Source organism: Euprymna scolopes, chromosome 26 (assembly GCF_053919585.1).
Source record: "Euprymna scolopes isolate OS-2025 chromosome 26, ASM5391958v1, whole genome shotgun sequence".
Classification (NCBI taxonomy): domain Eukaryota; kingdom Metazoa; phylum Mollusca; class Cephalopoda; order Sepiida; family Sepiolidae; genus Euprymna; species Euprymna scolopes.
Window position 1 is genome coordinate 1,042,616 of NC_136507.1, and position 21,441 is coordinate 1,064,056.

General features: G+C 34.9%; 1 protein-coding gene across 1 annotated transcript in view; it reads right to left on the minus strand.

The window, feature by feature from the left end:
• LOC145247883 (TATA-binding protein-associated factor 172-like) overlaps positions 1–21,441 on the minus strand; it is a 303,920-nt gene that overhangs the window by 110,391 nt on the left and 172,088 nt on the right. The window contains exon 21 of the mRNA XM_080109494.1: positions 16,950–17,027. Coding sequence (XP_079965620.1) covers positions 16,950–17,027 — 78 coding nt within the window. The remainder of the gene's footprint in view (positions 1–16,949; positions 17,028–21,441) is intronic.

Genomic DNA, 21,441 nt, shown 5'->3' on the forward strand with positions numbered 1-21,441 from the left:
ACGAAACAAAAGGTTTAATTATACTGAGAAAGAGTAGTAGTTTTTGCTACTACGATATACCACATGATTGTGTGGTGGGAGTAATCCCAATCAAAGACAAATAACTTATGTTACTTGATGTATATAATAGGCTGGGTGCCTGCCGTCAGTGTCTCAGATATTAACATAAGGACGATCCAGAATTCTGGACATGTACTAGGTAACAGTGTAATGCTCAATACTGCAGTGGTTAAATGCCTTGCCTAGATACCTTGAATACTGCAGTTCCTAGCAGTGTCTAGTAGTGGTGGGATGATTAATCAGAACTGGAATCGTTAATCGTAAGAATCGTGTATTTTGGATGAAATCAGAATCGCATCGTTAAAAAATACCTTAGATTTATAATTCTTTCATTACGATTCTCTTATATTTTTAAGTTGAACTGTTTGTTTGAAGTGAGATTAATGTGTCAAGAATTTATGATAAAGACGTCATAGAACTTTTCAGAACATATTTAATATGATGTACAAGAATTTTATTAACTACTTTAAAGCTAATCTTAATGAGTTTTCTTATTCAGTCACACACATAGGCACTGTTTCGAAACTTTGAGGCCCATGATTAGTTATCTGTTTGCAATGTTGCAAAACTTTAGAGGCCGTGGGGTAACATTGTTTTTATTTGTGAGCGAAGTTTATTTATGTATAAAACAGCCCAACTCTGTCAAGTCCATGAAAAAGTTGATGAATACTTAACCCTTAGAGAAAAAAAATTTTACAGTGCTCTTATTGCAAGTAAATCATGTTAAAAATCAGTGGTTTTTCCAACTGGTGACTAAAGACAAAAAAATAAAAATAAGGGGAGAGGGTACTTCTACACTTTATCACCGAAACTGGAGACGCCATTTTATTTCGCGTACCTGTCATTCAAATCCAAGGGAGAAATCAGTATTTTTAACTATGACCGAAGCATGAAATAACAAAATTAAACTAAATAATGGTTTTTCGGTTTCATTTAAATTAATTTGTTGTTGACCCATCAATGTTTCATTAAAATTATTTATTTGTTTGAGAAAAAAAACAAACAAACTATTGCTTCCATTACAAAATTGTTTTATTAAAATTATTTTTTCTTATGCAAACTTTTCAATAAATGTTTTTACAATTATATTTTGATAAATTTTAATTTTTTTGGTTTTCAAATAGTGCTCGCCCAGTTTAGACAATTATGAATGTCATTTTCATTTTCTGTTTTTAATAAAAATAATATATATATACGTTTCATGCAAAACTTTCACATTTTCATGAATTAAATCGAAACATTTCCAATGAAATAATTATGGATTCACTTTCTTTATTTACTTTTTTTCATAGTTCCTTCCAGAAGTAATTAATATCTAGTTTTATCTTTTTGTTATTTATTTCTAACTTCGGTCATAGTTTAAAATACTGATTTCTCCCTTGGATTTGAATGATAGGTGCGCAAAATAAAATGGCGTCTCCAGTTTTGGTGATAAAGTGTAGAAGCACCAAAAAGGGAGTGCTTATCTTTTGGCAAGTTTTTTTTTTTTTGCCAAGACTCTTCCATTAGAAAATGAATGAAAAATCTCATAAGTAAATGAAAAATGTCTTGTTAAAGCAAAGTCAAATTATTTAAACAATAAAAGGTTTAATAGAACAATATATGTACTTTCTATTTTCTGAACGAAGGTGTTTCAGGAAATATTTCTAAAACTAAAATGAAACTGATCGCAAAACTTTGACAGTTGGTCGGCTTTTTTGAAGTATCCAAAAACAAAAACGTTATAACTACATATTTTCCTGACTGACGGTTCTGATAAAGGTCTTTTGAAATCTACAAAAGAAAACAATCATTTTGCTATCTGTTAAATAAATGCAGTAAGTAAATTTAATTTTTTTTTTCTTTTAGAAATTTACATTTCATTAAAATATTTTGCGAATGAAACAATTAAACATTTCTTTTGGAACTTCTTTGCACAACAAAAACAAAATGTGAAAAATTTATTAAAAAAGGAAAAAAGTTAAACTTAGAAAAAAAAAATTCTTTGAACCCTAACTTTGCAAACTAACTAGTCATTCAGAGCTGTTCAACTAAAGGACTGTAAGGGCTTGGTCGACATTCACATATGCTTGGTATCACAGTCGTGATGTGAGCATAGGTAAATGTTTCCCAATCCCTAACAAAAAATGAAAAAGTTGTCAGAAACAGCATTAAGATGGAGGCGATTTCAAAAGTTCAATAAATGACTTTTAATTAACAATAGAAATAAACAATTACCAAAAATTTACTTTTTTATATCGAAATAAAGAGGCAAATTAAGACATTAAATAAGAATAAACATTAAAGGACGACACGCATATAATTATATAATAAAAATAAATATAGAAATAAACCAATTTATTTAGATTTAAAAAATAACATTATTAGTGTTAAAAATATTTTTAAAGTCAAATAAATAGGAATAATTTGAGACTATTGAATATAAAAGGCTACAAATTTAATTAAAGATTTAGTTATTTTAAAATTTCATTGAGAAATAAGAATATTCTAGAAAGTTGGGATCAAGTAAAGATTAGATACCCTGTAGCAGACGCCGCCTGGCGGTAACAAGGGCACAATTCAACTAACACCGGTGATTCGACCTTGACATTGGTACAAGCACATGGCGTCGGGTGTTTGTAAACACGTCAAATAGAAAACATGCTCGAATATTCGCCAACAATTTTTTTTTTAAATATATTTACAAAACTTTTGAAGATTTAAATGAAAAAATATATATTTACAAAACATTTTTTTAAAGTAAGTAACAAAACGAACGTATTTAATAAATAAAAGATATTTAAATAAATGGGTGTCTTTCTGTATCGGATTTTTTCGATCAAGATTGATTTTTATGTACCGTGTGTTTTTTTGGGGACGGAGGGGGCGTGTCTGTATGCGTTTTTAAGACAATTCAATATTTATTTAATTATTCTTTAAAACATTTCAGCGACAATTAATATATTTTTAAAATAATATTTTTAAATATAAACTTTTGACGAATATTCGCGAGCAAGATTTTTTTTTTGTTTTTGATAAAAGATATTTAAATAAATGGGTGTCTTTCTGAGTGCGTTTTTATTTAATAAAAATAAAAATTATAAAAAGATTTGGTACTGGTCGCGATTTGCGTTCCCTGGCGAACACCATAAAAAAACACTGACTTCTCCCTATGCATGAGCAAAGGACATTTATCGCCTTTGTTTTTTATCACTTTTATCGACCTTTTCTTTTTTTTTTTAAATAGCATTTTATTTTTAAATGACGTTTTTACTGTTTATGAATATTAAAAGAAAAATAATTACTAAACATTTATTAATAAAAAAATGTGTGCTAGTGCACTTATGATCCGCGCTATAGTTTAAATCGTATTTCTAAGTTTAATTAAAGTTTAATGTTTTTTTTATTCAATTGTAAGGTTAAGCCATTCTTAACATGGGGAGGGTGTTTTTTTTTTTACCTATTCTCTACTTTAACCTTACAATTGAATAAAAAAAACATTAAACTTTAATTAAACTTAGAAATACGCGCGGATCATAAGTGCACTAGCACCCATTTTTTTATTAATAAATGTTTAGTAATTATTTTTGTTCAAATATTCATAAACAGTAAAAACGTTGTCATTTAAAAAGAAAATGCTATTTAAAAAAGAAAAGAAAAAGTCGATAAAAGTGACACATAAACAGTAAAACAGTGAAAAAGTCGATAAAAGTGATTAAAAACAAAGGCGATAAGTGAGATATTATTAATAAATGTGTAGTAATTTCTTTTATTTCAATATTCATAAACAGTAAAACTTATAAAAAGTCGATAAAAATTCATGATCGTTTAGTTACTATGGCAACTAAAACATGTCCTTTGCTCATGCGTAGGGAGAAGTCAGTGTTTTTTTATGGTGTTCGGCAGGGAACTCAAATCGCGACCAGTACCAAAGATTTCTATCTAGAATTCATCTTTATAAAAATAAAAGTTATAAAAAGATATGTGAATAAAATATATTTTAAAATCTCGATTGTTTATACTTATGATTTTATTATGCATAAAAATTGCCTCGGCCTATAATTATTTCTCCTTCACTAACCACCGACATACATCGCACTTTAAATATATATTGAATTGTATTAAAAACGTACACAGAAAAAAAAAATGTCCAAAACCGTATAGAATGAACCTTTTTTTAATAAGTTTTATTCAGTCTTTATTTGAACTTAATGGACCGGGTTTTTTTTTTTAAATTTATTTTTGTATTTATTGACTGTTTTATTCTTTTTATCAAACAAAAGTAGAACTTTTATAATGAAATATATATTATGGACTGTTTTTCAAACATCGAAATTTTAAAATTAAAGTTTTATTTAAAAAAAAAAAAGACGAGGTGTTTTGTTTTTTCGAGATATTTTTTTTCGCCATTTATCACTTTTAAATTTTATTCAACAATGAAATGATAAAAAAAAACTTTTTGTTAAATATATTTAAAAAAAATTATTATAAAATATCTATAAAGTCTATTTTTTATGTCTATAAAAGTTTGTGGAAAGTTCAAATAAAGTTTATAATTTAATTGAAAACAAAACACCTCGTCTTTTTTTTTTTTAATAAAACTAACTTTAATTTTAAAATTTCGATGTTTGAAAAACAGTCCATAATATATATATGTCATTATAAAAGTTCTATTTTTGTTTGATAAAAAGAATAAAACAGTTATTAAAAAGTTCTGTAAATATATTAAAAACGCACCCAGAAAGACACTGATCTATTTAAATATATTTTATTTTTTTTTTAAATCTTGCTAGCGAATATTCGTCAAAATTTAATATTTAAAAATATTATTTTAAAAATATATTAATTGCCGCTGAAGGTAACGTTTTAAAGAATAATTAAACTCTGGAATTCCATCCCAGGCCACTGCTTTTCCCCAACTGTACTGACATGCAGAAGTTCAAGTGTAACGTGAACCGACATCTTGCTGCCCAAATCCCAACATATTACCCCAGTAGTTGTTGCCCCTGATAGTATCCTCTACACCAAAGTGGCAATGCGCCTTGTTTGGGATGAAAATGTAATAAAAAAAATAATAAATTGTCTTAAAAACGCACATAGACACCCCCCCCCCCAAAAAAACGCTCCATAAATATTAATCTGGGTCGAAAAAATCCGAAACAGAAAGACACCCATTTATTTAAATATCTTTTATTTATTAAATACGTTCGTTTTGTTACTTACTTTAAAAAAATGTTTTGTAAATATATTTTTTTTCTTTTAAATCTTCAAAAGTTTTGTAAATATATTAAAAAAAAATTTGTTGGCGAATATTCGAGCATGTTTGCTATTTGACGTGTTTACAAACACCCGACGCCATGTGCCAATGTCAAGGTCGAATCACCGGTGTTAGTTGAATTGTGCGCTTGTCACCGCCAGGCGGCGTCGTCTGCTACAGGGTATCTATTCTTTACTTGATCCGAAAGTTGAATAAAAATCAGTTAGCGATTGAAGCTGCAAAAAAAAAAAAAATGTTACATTTTAAAGAGTTATCGAAGATAAAAAGAAAATAAAACAAAAAAAATGGATATCAAAAGATAAACAAAACATGTTATTCCCCTTAAAATTTGATGTTATTGTATTTTTGTTGAATTAATCATGACTTAATTTTTCTTTATATTTTTTAATATATAAAATAACTCCTGAAATTGATTGTTATTAATTTCATGGTGCATGTTTAATTCATGGTTAAAATATTTGTTTTGACTTTTATCTTCAATGAAAAAAATTTTATAAAAAAATCAAATCGTTTTCGAAATTCCCTTAATTGTATTTTCATTTTTTCAGTACACAAAGACTTTCAACTATATAATGGTGTATTTCAAAACAACAATTCCATGGGAATCAGAATCGTACTTCGTATCGGAATCGTTAATCAACATTTTCCTGGAATCGGAATCGAAAAAAAATTTAGGAATCGTTCCAACACTAGTGTCTAGGGTTGGCTGATTGGGAGAGATAATCTGGGTCTATAGAACTGCTTGCCTACAGAGGGGCTTCAACTGTCAGGTCTCCTTCCTAAGAGCAGGACAGAGAATAATCAAGTCAATGGATCTCTCAACATTGATGCCCTGTGGTCTGACATCTGCTGTAGAGCGGGAGTTGCAGTGACGGCGGCTCGAGAGCGGTTGCCTTGTGTTATGCGGGCTGTAACTCCACCTTCAGGAGGGTGAGCACTCCAACAGAGGTGGGGAGTGGAGCGATCGATAGTACACCTGTTTTGGATCCGACGACAAAGCCCGTCCTGGCAAGATAATACTGCATGCATTGTCGGCATCTGCTTATTGGAAATCTTGGTCGTGACTCATGTCCAAGGGTTGCTGTCGGCTCTTTGAATCTATGTTTAAGAAGCTAACAGACTGATGTAGTGGAGTGGGTCACCTCAGATGCAGTGGATCAACTAATATGAGGGATGGTGTTGCTGGTCACTGCTAACACTCTGGGATTGGTAGGGAAGTCATGGTGAGGTTTCTGGGTAATCTAGAGATACTTGTTGCATGTATGTGCCAGGAGGCTTTGCCGCTGAGAGGTTGTTCGGGACCACCTTGGAGTTGAAGCATTTTTACCTTGGCCTGGAGTGCCTGGGGAGGGAGCAGGCATCTCCATTTTTTAGGTCCCCTGCTTTTAACAGCTTGGTGCTGTTGTGGATTGGTGTGAGGAGGTTGAGGTCGTGGTTCTCATGGCTTTGTAATGGGAGATTGCAGTCTAGGATTAGATCAGGAGGATTTTCAGAGGGTTTTGGTCCTGCTCGAGTGCAACAACTGGGCTGTGGGCATCATTGTAGATGGAGAAGTCATTGTTGGCACTGCTGGCGGCAAGGGCATGTGGTTGAAGAATGTCCTGGCAAGGCCCAGTGAGAGGGTTGAAGCACTGGGTGAGAGGGCAGTGGGTGTGCCACTGGTGTCTACTGTGAAGCTAACAGGAGGGGGAGCACCACTACCATAAACAACGGAGGGGAGATGGAGTCAGGTGTTGAAGAAAAGTCATGAACTCCCACTATTTAGTGATCGATGTCCTAGGATATGTTAGAAGATAAATATTTAAAACTATAAAATATTTACAGGGTATTTTATAATAAGATTTTAAATTTTAGTTTGGAAACAAAACAATAATATTTAAAAAAAAACAAAACAATAAGATTAATCTCTTACATGACGACATGGTAACTAACAATGAAACAAGATTATCATATATTCATAAAAAAATCATCCGAGTCAGTCAGAATTAATGAACAGATCGGATTCAGTCAAGATTGGGTTATTAGGTTGAAAGAGATTTGCATTCAGTGGATACAACTAGAAGATGTAGAAATCAAAAAATAAATGTTTGCAAACTTTAAGGAAATTGCAAGTAAAGTTATATGTAATTATAACCTGTGTTTCATGTTCCTTCGGAGGAAAGTATCTTCAATTACAGGACTCCACGACAAAATCAACAGCCAGGGGGAAAAAATATACAAGAAAGTTGTTGTGTTTCTCACTGAGAACGCAAATGCCGAGTTTGTTTTAAGACTTTATTCAGCCGAGAGCCCACCGCAAGTATCTACATGCTGTCTCTTTCTGCACCGCCCGTTTGCTGGTGTTCCCCCTGTTATCGCCCCCTGTGTACCTACGTACATTACATCTCCCCCCAAAAAAGAAAGGTCCATTTATCATGGAAAAAGGTCAGGGTAGACTGCCCTTGTGACCCTTTTGTGGTCGAGGATTATTCTGCCTCAGTATGTGACCATTGAAATCCCCCCCCTTTTTTTTTTTTAAAGTTAAGAAAAAATAAAAGGTAATTGTTCAATCTTTAGTCAATCCGGACTAAAACGATTCGGTGGTCTTATTGTACGGCCCAATCGTCGTGGCAGGGCTAGTGGGGTATGCTCACTCACTTCTCTATCTGGCTGCTCATAATCGGGCGAATTCTCATGTGTCAATGGAGTCTGTGGATGTCTGTTATTTTCTGTTGCCATATCTGGAGGCATGTTTAGTTCCGTGAAAATGCGTTCTGGATTGTTTTCACTTGGGGATTGAGGTGCTGGCTCGGTGATACAACGACGAGACCTGATGTGATCCTGATGACGACGAACCAACCGGCCATCCTGCAATCTGATTAGAAAGGATAAAGGAGATACTCTTTCCAGAATGTGACCAGCCAACCATATGGATCCAGAACCAAAGTTCTGTGCAAATACTGCTTGGTCTTCATCAAATGAACGCATCTGGGCAGATTTGTCATGGTGAAACTTTTGACATTCTTGGTTGTTATATACAACACTTGAGGTGGCGGGCTTCATACGATCCAGATTGGTGTGCAATCTTCGCTTCATCAACAACTCTGCCGGGGTAGATCCCGTTGTTGTGTGAGGCATTGTCCGGTATGTCAGCAGAAAACGGGATATCTTTGTTTCCAGAGTTCCTCCCGACATTTTTTTTATACCGTTTTTAACCAGCCCAACTGAGCGTTCAGCTAGACCATTTGATGCCTGATGATGTGGACTGACAAATTTGTGTCTGATACCATTCCGTTTCATGAACTCTGCAAATTCTGAACAACAAATTCTGACAACAATGTGCGGGAGACCATGAGTAGCAAAACAGTGCCTCAACCTTTCAATTGTAGTGGCTGAAGTAGCTGCACTTGTGGTATAGACATCAACCCATTTTGAGTGTGCATCCGTAATGACAAGCAGGTATTGGCCATTGTAATCGGCATAATCAACGTGAACCCGCTGCCAAGGTTCAGCTGGCCATTCCCAGGGGTGTAGTGGTGCCTTAGCAGGTAGGCTTCTGGAGCACTGACAAGGGTAACAGTTCTTCACCTTTTTTTCGATGTCAGCATCTATCCCAGGCCACCATACATAGGTCCGGATGAGGGCCTTCATCTTGACTATGCCAGGGTGGCATTGGTGAAGCTCGTCCAACACTCTCTGCCTGAGATGGTGGCGAATTAGCACTCGTGAACCCCACAGCAGGCACCCCCTTTCAACACTTGGTTCGTTTTTACGAGCGTGAAATGGTAAATCCGGAGCATCATGTTGTGTGGCTTGAACAACCTTAGAGAGGATGGGGTCTTTGCGTGTATGAGCACAAATGTCAGTCGAGTCAATGGTGGAATTGTCCAGGTGATCCATGAGATGTATAATGCAGCCTGGTGTTGGGACATCTAACGCTTCCTGCAGGGGGAGACGACTCATTGCATCGGCAGTGACGATGTGTGAACCAGGCCTATATTCTATCGTGTAATCGTAAGCACTCACAACAGTGACCAACGTATTATTCTTGGTGGCAGGGTGTCCAATGTTGACTTTGTTGGGCTAAAGAGGCTGATGAGTGGCTTATGATCCGTAATGATACGGAACGCACGTCCAAATAAGTAGTGATGAAACTTTTTAACCCCAAAAGATAATACTCAGTCCCTCCTTGTCCAACTGACTATAATTTTTCTAATCCGGTGATATTGTTCTCGAAGCAAAAGCAACAGGTTTCTCTGAACCGTCGGCAAAGATGTGCGACAAAACAGCTCCGACACCATATTGACTGGCGTCACAGGTCAGTACCAGTTCCTTCTTCGGGTCATAGTGAACCAGGACATTTGTGGTCTGCAATGCATCTTTGGCTCGCTGAAAAGCTGTTAATTGGGGAGTACCCCACGTCCAAGAGACACCTTTCCGCAGTAGATAATAGAGGGGGCCCAACTTATCTGCGACGTTGGGGACGTATCTAGCGTAGAACTAGAATAAACCCAAGAAAGTCTTAAGTTCGGTCACATTGCATGGGGCTGGTGCATCCCAGATGGCACGGATCTTTTCTGCTGTAGGGTGAAGGTCTTCGGAGTCAATCCAATGACATAAGTAGGTTACGGAGCGTGCCATGAACTTGCACTTGTCCAGACGAACGCAGAGACCAGATTCTGAGAGTTTCCCTAACACTCAAGTGCTCAAGTGTTCTGCATCTGATGATCCTGTAATTAGTATGTCGTCCTGATAGCATACGACATGTGGTTTATTTGCCAACAAATTGTCCATACAGCGTTGATAGATACCAGGAGCTGATTTTACTCCAAAACTGAGGCAGTTGAACCTGTAGAGACCCAGTGGTGTATTGATTGTAAGGTACTGCTTTGAGTTTTCCTCTAACGGAACCTGCAGGAACGCTGATCTCAAGTCAAGCTTGGTGAATTTCTTTCCCTGCACCAATTTTGCATACAAATCATCAATCCTGGGGATAGGGTACTGGTTGAGATTTGACATTTGTTTATTGTAGTTTTATAATCTCCACACAACCGTATTGTTTGGTCAGTTTTGACAACTGCTACTATAGGGGCAGCCCATTCTGAGTATTGTACTGGTTCGATAATACCCAGAGACTCTAGTCGATTCAGCTCCTTGTCAACCTTTTCACGCAATGCAAAGGGCACGTGTCGAGCCTTGAAGAATATGGGCTTTTTTTTCGGGTCAACACTAAGTTTTGCTGTGAAACCCTTCAGTGCGCCCAATTCATCCTTGAAAACATCGGGGTATTTTGCAATAATGTCTCCAATTGCAGATGTAGCATTTACTGCTTTCAGCTGATGGATGCGTTTCAAGCTGAGTTGCACTACTCGTAACAAGTTTCTACCAAGAAGTGCAGGGCCAGAACCAGGAACAATCACTAATGGCAGACGAAACTATCGGCCATCATAGTCTACCGACACTTGACACGTACCACATGGCGTGATACTTTCTCCTGTGTAGGTTGCTAGTTTCTGTGATATAGGCTTAAGTACCAGCTTATCAGGTTCACACCATAGGTTTTCAAATGAATTGCGGCTAATCAATGAAACAGCAGCTCCGGTGTTGATCTCCATCTCGACATTGCGGTGATTTATGCCCACCAACACCATCAGGGGCTCGGTTTTGCTATTTGCTGGCAGGTTAAACAGCTTATGCACCGAGGCGCAGTCGCTGCCTGTATCTTCATCTACTGGTTCTTCACTGGCGACCTTGTGGGTTTTACGATTTCCAGCTTTGTCGTTGTACTTCCGGGTCAAACAGGCTGGCGAAATGTGACTGGTTTTGTGACAAAAATTACACGTTGCCTCTTTGAAACGACAGGAGTCGGGGTAATGTTTTCCGTTACATCGGAAACATGGTCTTTGTTTTTGTCTCCATAGTGGAGTAGGCCGTTCAACCTGGTTGACTTTCGTCTGTATTGTAAAATTGGACGTTGAACAGGCTGCCATGCCACTAACATTCCTGTCTGCACTTTCCATGGCAAGAGCTATCTGTCGGGCATCAGGAAATGTTAGTTTCCTCTCGGATTGCAGTCGCCGACGGATTTGGTCATCCATCAATCCAACGACGAGCAAATCTCTCAACATCTCTTCTATCGTATTTCCAAACTCACAAAACTTTGTAATTTTTTTTAAATGAGCAATAAAATCCGAAATGGATTGACCTGGTTGTTGGCGGCACATGTAAAAGTTGAATCGCTCAACAATTACGGACGGTGTTGGGTTGCAGTGCTCTTTTAACGAGAGCGAGAGTTCCTCGTAACTTTTGTCTCTTAAGCTTTCAAGAAAAAATACACGATTAAACCCGGTTCTCCAACTTCCAACGTAGACCCCTACTAGCATGTCTCCTTCTCCAACATCAGGGGTCTACGTTCTAACCTTCCAGAGGTTGAACCCCAATTACAGGAGACTAAACCAGACCTTTTATTTTTAAGTGAAACTGGCATTGGACAGGCTATTTCCCTAGAAGAGTTCGCAATTAAAGGATACTTTAACTTAACTTCTAAATCTGACCCCCAAGATCGCCATGGGCATAGAATATGTGCCTATATTAAAGATAGCTTTCCATGTGGTAGGGACATCTCCAGGGAAGATCCTAACTTACCCTATATGTGCTTCCGGGTTGCTTTAGCTCACACTACTGCATTTATATTTACTCTCTATCGCCCCCACAACAGCGGAGTTACTATCTTTCAAAGCATATTTGAGAAAATTGACCAAGTCCTATCTGCTTATCCTTCAGCTAACATTCACGTATGTGGAGACTTCAATGTTCACAACGTCGAATGGTTGACCCACTCAAACAAGACCGATGATGAGGGGAGGTTCTGTCATGATTTCTCCATTGCCTATGACCTCACTCAGATTGTTCAGAAACCCACCCGTGTGCCTGACAATGACGGCCAGTATGCGAGCCTACTAGACCTTTTTCTCACAACTTGCCCTGAACTATGTTCAGTTTCTGTTCTGTCGCCTCTTGGATCTTCCGACCACTCTGTTGTATCAATTAAGACAAAAATGAAATGTAATATGTCCCCAGATGTACCTCTCCATCGTACAGTATATCGATACACTAAGGCTGACTGGGATAGCTTCCATACATTTATATCTGATCTACCTCTGCATTCCATGTTTAAAAAGGATGTGTCCTCTATAGTATTAGACCTGACGGAATGGTTAATTGTAGGTATTGACCGTTTCATACCCTCGAAAAAGTTTCAGCAAAAACCTAACAGCCAGCCATGGTTCTCTCCAGAATGTGCTGCTGCCATTGCGCACAGAAATCACTTTTTCCACTGCTTCCAACGTAATAGATGTATGGAAACTAAAGCCGCTTTCAGGACTGCCAGCAACCATTGTAAGAAAGTAATAAAGAACGCAAGAGAGTTGTATGCTCAATCTGTTAAGTCCAAAGTAGCTGAGCAGCGGCTTGGTTCCCACCAGTTTTGGCAAATAGCAAACAGAATCCTGAACAGAAGCGTGTGCTCCATCCCAACTATTATCAATGGACCTGAGGTAATCTCGTCAGCATCAGACAAAGCCAAACTCTTTGTCAAGAACTTTGCAGGTAATTCTACCCTTTGCGACCAAGGCCGCCAACCCCCAATATTTCCCTCTGTATCAGAAAACACGCTATGTGATATACGTATATCTGTACGTGATGTTGCCAAGCTAATCAAAAACCTTGATTCCAGTAAAGCAACTGGCCCTGACGGTATTCCTATTATAGTATTAAAAAAACTTCAACCTGAACTAGCGCCCATACTTACAAAACTGTTTAAACGTTGTCTTAAGGAGAATAGTTTCCCATCTCCCTGGAAAATTTCATCAGTATGCCCTGTATTTAAGAATTCAGGTGATCGCTCATCCCCTCTCAGTACAGGCCAATAAGTCTCCTGTGCGTCATGAGTTGTTGGAATCTGTGTTAAATACAGAAATAATCAACCATCTCAACAAAAATAACCTTCTTAGTGACAGTCAATATGGTTTCCGTTCTGCTAGATCTACAGCTGATGTCCTTACAGTTATATCTCATAGGATTAGCAAATCTCTCGACGGAGGCCACCTTTCTAGGGCAATTGCTCTTGACATATCTAAGGCCTTTGATAGGGTATGGCATAAAGGTTTACTTCATAAGATCTCTAGCTATGTTATAGCTGGAAATGTCTTCTCAATTATTAAATCATTTCTTTCTTATAGGTTCATAAGAGTAGTAGTTGAGGGGCAAAAATCAAAAGCTCACAGTATTAATGCTGGTGTCCCTCAGGGATCCATCCTGGGCCCAACTCTTTTCCTGATCTACATTAATGATCTTCCAAATCACATCCTTACATCATTTGTAGACATTTATGCTGACGACACTACCATTTATGCTAGCACATCTAAGACAGTAAACGACCAAGTTCTCTCCAATTCTCTCTCCTCTGATCTTGAGCACGTAGTACAATGGGGAAAGGAGTGTCTGGTTACTTTTAATGCATCTAAAACCAAGCTTCTCTCCACATCTGGCATCAATTGAAATGAATGGCTCTCGTCTTCAGGAGGCCTCAAGTTTTGACAAGCTTCTGAGCTTGACCTTTACTCCTGATCTTAAATGGAACACGTACATCAAATCTGTTGCCAAGGCTGCGGGAAAAATGGTGGGATCTTTCTATCGATCCGGTAAATATCTCACTGCTGATGCTATTCTCTATCTATATAAGAGCCAGGTACGTCCAAGGATGGAATATTGTTGCCACATCTGGGCAGGAGCTGCTAGAAAGGACTTGTCCTGCCTTGATAGAGTTCAAAATAGACTTCGTAGCCTCGTAGGAGATGTCCTTTTCTCTTCCTTGCAACCTCTATCTCACAGAATAGATGTTGCGAGTTTGTCTCTGATGTATCGTTATTTTCATGGAAGGTGTTCAACTGAGCTTCAATCTATGGTCCCCCCTCGCCAAACTTTCACAAGAAACACTCGTCTAGCTGTACACACTATCAATAATTCCCCCCACTCTTTATCTGTGCCTAAACCTAAAAGTAGATTCCATGAACAAAGCTTCTTTCTTAGAACTGCACGCCTGTGGAATTGTCTTCCGTTTTCCTGCTTTCCGGCTGACTACAATATGGTTGTGTTCAAGTCTAACGTAAATAAGTTCTTGATGAGCCGTTCCATATAAGTTATCAAATTTTCATTACTAATGATTACTATATTGTCCAATGTCTACTGTACATTCTTTAACCCTTATCCTTGAGTGGCGTCTTGGCCTTGATAAGTGGTGATGCCTATGTAAAAAAAAAAAAAAAAAAAAAAAAAAAAAAAAAGCTGTGCGGCGTAACAAGATCCTTCAGCAGAGAAAATGTTTCACCACCACAAACAGAAAGAAGGACGGCTTTTTTCTTTCCTGGATCTTGTATTCCGTTAGCCTCGAAATAATACTCCAATCTTTCTGAGTATGTGTCCCAATCACCTCCACTCGGCGAGAATTCGTCGATTTTACCATAAGACATCATGTTTTTAAAATGCGTGTGTGCAGGTAGAAATATGTCGCTATTTAATTTCTATTAAACGTGATGTTTTTCAGAGAAAAAGTTTAAATAACTTTCCCCTTTATGAGAAATCTCATCCTCGTCGCTATGTGGTGTTTCTCATTGAGAACGCAAATGCCGAGTTTGTTTTAAGACTTTATTCAGCCGAGAGCCCACCGCAAGTATCTACATGCTGTCTCTTTCTGCACCGCCCGTTTGCCGGTGTTCCCCCTGTTATCGTCCCCTGTGTACCTACGTACATTACAAAAGTATATCTATCTTGTCTGGTGTGCCAATCAGACAAGGATGTTTGTCTCGATATTAAAGCCTGTATTGTCCCATTTTTGAATTGTGTAATTGAATATATATATATATATATATATATACATCCGTTATATATATTTTAATTTGGTATCTGTTTATATGTTTATTTGTTGACAGTTGTATATTCACCTGCTTCCCTACTAATATAACATGTTATTTAGATGAACACTTTATATACACATATAAAAGTACATAACAATATACATTTTAGATAATATATACACCACAGAGACATGTATATACGTTATGTACACATTACATAACAGCTCATTTATTTTGAGACTGCTATGCTATAGAATGACTACTCTAAAAGACCATTTTATTTTTAATCTTTTAGAGTAGACACTCTATAGCAAAACCTTACACTTGATTCTGGTCCGGAAATGAAATCAGACTGTATACAAAAATTTGAATATACCAAGCTTTTGCCTGCACTATTCTCCTATACGCATGCAAAAGCTGGCCAGTACAAGTTTGTGACCTGTACAGACTGTCGGGTTTTTGATTACCAATGTCTACACCGCATCCTTCAGGTTCACTAGCACCAACTCCTCCCAAACACCACCATCCGTTCACACTGCTCGATACCATCCCTCAAACAGACCCACCTTTCGAGACGTCTCCAATGGTTTGGTCGCACTCTGCACCAGCAACCAGATAACTTCATCCATGCCACCATCAATCCAGACCCACTCCAGGGTTTGAAGAAACAATGTGGTAGTCAGCTGAAAGTCTGGCTCAGCACAATGAAGCAAGATGCCGATTTGATCTTGCCTCTAAATAGTGCACTGCTTGACCTGATATCAACTGCAGTTCCAAACCAATGTGTTTGGGTGGCATCTGTACAAGATGCAGAGAATTCAGTTGGAGGAGCCGGCTCAACTGACCCATGGTGTAAGAACAAAAACTACCCAGACTAGTCATGTAAGACTAAATAACAAGAAAGTATCTCCAAGTTACCCAGATAGAGAGATGATATGATAATGTTATTTGTCCCAGTCAGGAAACAAATACAGAATAGCCATCAGAAACTGTTCTGAAATAAAACATTGTTTTCAATTCAAGAGTTCTGCTTCAAGCATTCTTTCTTGCCTTGAGTACAAAATCTAGTTTTTAATCTAGTGGAGGAGTGATCTCTCCTTTCTCACAGGAGAGATGTTGCTTTCTCTACTACTATTATTGGAAGACATTCAAGCAAGAATATTTCTTTCTATCACAACTGTAAAAACATTAAGTTTTTTTTCCTTCAAAAGATAACAGAATTTCTTTCCAAGAATTTTCTATTTTTGTAACTGCTTCCCTGCAGACCAAAATTTTGATGTTAACAAATATTTAGTGATGAATCATTCCTATAAGTAATCAAACTCTACATTAATCATTTTCAATTATCTCAATATCATTAAATCAATAATCCATCCATTTTATTAAAACATATTGGAAATTTTGCTTTAATCAGCAGTTAAAAAACAAAAACAATGCTGAAGTAAAATGAAGAGTCGTTAGAGTTAAAAAACCTGAAAGAATACAGAATATAAATACAGATTTAGGATCTCAGACAACCATGTCATTAGAGTATAAATAGTTTATCTAAAGAGTTTACTTTATAACCTTTGAGTAGACCATGAACCATTGAACAGTGAAATCCAGTTGCAAAAAGTTCATAAATACTTTTTAATCAATTCAACAAATATAAATATTCCTTTCAAAATAAATATTCTTATAACTCAGAAATACAGTAGCTCATGAAGAAATAGAGATTTTAATTAACTAAAATTACTTACCTAAAAAATTCTATGTCATTGCGAACAATGTCATAAGAAGCCACAACAAGATTATGTTTTTTCACTCGTTTTTGTAATCTAAAATACAAGTGATAGTGATTACACAAAATATTTTACTAAAAGAAATTATAGCATATTAAAAATCAATATAATCGAAAATATAAATATTCAATCAATTCATTTAATAATTGTCTGAAAAACTTTTTTTTGACATTTTACTGAATTTTGACAAAAAATCAAATTTAAATTTTAGAAAAAAAAAACGATTTTAAAATGAAAGCATATACATTTCAAATTAAAAAAGGAGACAAATTTATTATCATATTTGGTTTAACATCTGCTTTACATGCTTGTATGTGTTGGAGCAATTATCTATACATCTATATAATTATAAAACTCAAATGATCTTGTAACGATCAGCAGACAGTATTAACAATTGTTTATATGGATAATTTAAACGCGAAAAAAAAAAAAAAACAAAACAAAAGAACAATTGGGAAGCTGATATATTAACATTATTATTTCAAAATTATTATTTAACATGGGAAGAGTGGGGTTTAAAATAACTTAAACATAATACAGAAATGAACGATGTAAAAAATAAAAAGAAAAAAGCAGATATATCAAAATTTGAATTTAACTATGAAGTTCAGAGTATTATGGTATCTGTTCAGTGCACATTTACCTATAAGTATGGCCAACCACTTATAATTCAGTAACTGTAAATTTTTTTTTTTTTTTTTTTCAAAAAAAAAATTAATTATAATAAACAGAACGACTCATAGAAATCTATCTATATTCTTTTTTCATTTTAATATACTTTCATAGAAATATTTCTGTTGTGTAAAAAAAACAAACTATTTTCTTTACATTACAAGTGTCACGCTCATACATGAATTCCATAGCTGATATAACATACTGACCCAACAGGTCATGGGTAGTCTAGTAGTAAATATATTTGAGAAAATAGTAAATTAATAGCAAATAATTTTGGGTTTGAGATGAATTAATCTATCTATCTATAAAAGTGAAAAGGTCTGTCTATGTCTGTGTACATTTCCCTACCAAATAACTGTTAATTTTTGGTCTAGAGACTCGAGATTTGAGACTTGACATAAGAGTCATTGAGATTTGGGAAAATCTTTTTAATCGGTTTTCGGCCAGAAATTTGGCTGTTGAGGGGTCAAAGTTCAATGATGTGAGAACTCTATCAAACTCCTCCACCAAGTTTTGGTCTAAACACTTGAAATTTTAAATGTAGGTTCCTTTTTAATTTGATTAGAGCGCCCAAGAATAAATGTTAAGGGGTCAAAATTGGGGTCAAAGTTTTAAAGAAATTGATCTCTGCAGTCTCTACCAAATTACTCAGCTAATTTCTGGTCTAAACATTTGAAATTTTAGATAAAGGGTATTCAAAGATAGGGCAAGCTTTTTAATCGGTTTGGGTCGAAAATTTGAGCTACCAAGTGGTCAAAGTTCAAAAGATTTGACCTTTGTGGTATCTAGCAAACTATTCAGCTAATTTTGTGTGTAAACATTTGAAATTTATAACTAACAAGTATTCAGGCATGTTGGAAGCATTTTAATTAGTTTTGGGCCGAAAATTTTGCTGCCAAAGGTGAAAGTTGAAAGAGTTGACCTTTGCAGATTCTACCAAATTCCTCTGCCAATTTTGGGTCTAAAGACTTGAAATTGAAAATGTAGGTAACTTGGATATGGGTAAAACTTTGTTTTTTGATTTGAGACCATAATAATAAATGTTAAGGGGTAAAAATATTAGTCAAATGTAAAATAAAATGATTTTTGCGGTCTCTATGAAATTACTCAGACAAATTTTGGTCTAAACATTTGAAATCTTACATAAAGTGTATTCACACACAGGGCAAGTTAGGAACAGTACATAGGGCCCAAGTAAAGCCAGGCAAAATTGCAAGTAGTAAATAAACTTGTTGAGAGTAATAGTAAATTAATAGAAAATAATTTTGGGTTGGAGATTAATAGTGAATTAAGAGTAAATAAGTTTGGAGTTAAGAACAATGGTAAGTTAGTAGCAAATAATTTTGTGTTTGAGATTAATAGTGAATTAATAGTAAATAGGTTTTTGAGTTGAAAATAATAGTAATTTAATAGCAAATAATTTTGGGTTTAGGATTAATAGTGAATTATTGGTGAATAAGTATGGACTTGAGAACAATAGTAAATTAATAGCAAATAATTTTTGGTTTGAGATCAGCAGTGAGTTAATAGTAAATAAGTTTTGATTTAAGAGAAATAGTAAATTTGTATCAAATAATTTTGGGTTTCAGATTAGAGAATTATCTGTAAATAAGTTTGGAGTTGAGAACAATAGTAAATTAGTAGCAAATATTTTATGGGTTTGAGATGAATAGCAAATTAATATTTAATAAGTGTGTACAGTAGTAAAATTATAGCAAATAATTTTGGGTTTGAGATTAATAGTAAATTAATCTATCTATAATATCTATTAAAGCAATATTGTCTGTGTGTGTGCCTTGCATACTACTCTGTCAATCTTTAGTCTACTGACTCAAGATTTAACAAAACGGTTGAGATTTGGGAAAATCTTTTTAAACGGTTTTTGGCCAAAAATTTTTGTTAAGGGGTCAAAGTTCAACGATTTCAGCTTTGAAAACTTTATCAAACTCCTCCGCAAATTTTTGGTCCAAACACTAGAAATTTTAAATGTAGGTTACCTGTACATGAGTACAAACTTCTTAATATATATATACATATGTATACAAAGTTATTAACAGTACATAGGACCCGGGCAAAGCAGGGCGGAACTGCTAGTTTATTATAATGATCTCCATCTTCTCCTTTCAATTCGGAAACCATAGGAGTATAAACAGAAACTCTACACATAATTCCAATATGATCACACTTTCAGTCAATAACTGATTCAGGTTTCCATAGCCACTTTAACTCAATTTCAGAATTTTCTGAATTTATTCTATCCAATCTGACTCTCATAAAAAATTCTACCACTCTCCCATCAAACACCAGAAATTCTCCTATATTAAGTATACTTAAGCTCAGTCCATCATTGTTCGTTTTTTTAATTACATGTTATTTATTACCAAAATGTCTTCCCTCAGTAAATACAATTCACTTCTGTCATCTTAGTAACTTATTTTGATTGGCATTTTTTTAATGACATTTTGATTCTATTCAAAGAATGGTAGAATATAATTGCCAAACACTTAACAGCATCTGTTTCTCTTCCATTCACTAAAACGCCTTTAAGGATTAAAAAAAAAAATTTTTAATAGTAATAATTCTGTTTTTATAAAAAGTATTATTCATAATTGTTCACATAAAAACCAAATTCATTCCTACATATGCAAATACAAACCCTGACTACAATTCTTTATTTTCATACCAATTCATTACAACTACAAACAAGAAATATTTCCTTATTTTTTTCATACAAAATATCAATCAAGTTGATGGATTTACTACAAATTGTATATGGTACTTCTTTAGGGTGAAATTCTTTTAAACAGTTCAGAAATTACATCATACATTCAAATTTTTTATTACTTCATTGCGATTACATTTCTCAAAGTATGTAGTTTCATATATCTCTTTACATACATATTCTCTTAAGTATCAAAACTACTAATTCCGTTTGTTAACGTGCCACAAAACATAACACCATGAAGTAAAACTTTTGTTTTTCATAATTAGAATGTTTCTTTTTACATTTGAAAATCCTTTTGATACTTCTACAGAAATTGAACCGAAGTGTTTTTCCCCTAATCTTTGCCTTACTTAAAACTTTTACTTTGAGCAAAAGTGGGTTTGTTTTGGTTCAAATTATGAACAAGCACATTCACCATCAATAACGTTTAGCCTCAAACACAAGTACATTTTGTCCATTCTTCTTTTCAATTTATTGCAGCTGATATATCTTCTTTTATACTTCATTAAGACACACACCTAAAATTTAATTAGTGATGCAGTTATAACGTGTTCATTCATGTCCTAACAAAATTAATGTGTTTCCATAGATTGAATACATATTTAACAGTAACTCTAATAAATAAAAATCTGTTTCTTAGTTTAGTTGTGTTCTGTCTCAGTTTAGAAGAATTTATAATAATTGTTTGCTTACGTCTCACAAAGTTCTGATTAAATGTTAAATAAAACTAAAAACCTAAGGAATAGTAAAAAAAATATATACAAGTCAAAAGTAACATACAAAATCTGTTACCTTAAATTTTACAAAGTTTATATTTTGGTATGCCTGTTTCGTTTTCATAACAGTAAATAATCTTAACAAACTATTATATTTACTCACCAAAACAAGTAGATGTTAAGTAAGGCTAGCTTTTTACAAAACAAAAAAAAAATTCTTAGAGCATTCTCAAAATTGCTTTCCTTTTTTCATTTATGAGAAAGGAACACATGTTTACGATTACGAAATATTGTTAGTTAGTATCAACAATTATGTATGTTCCTATTTATTTAG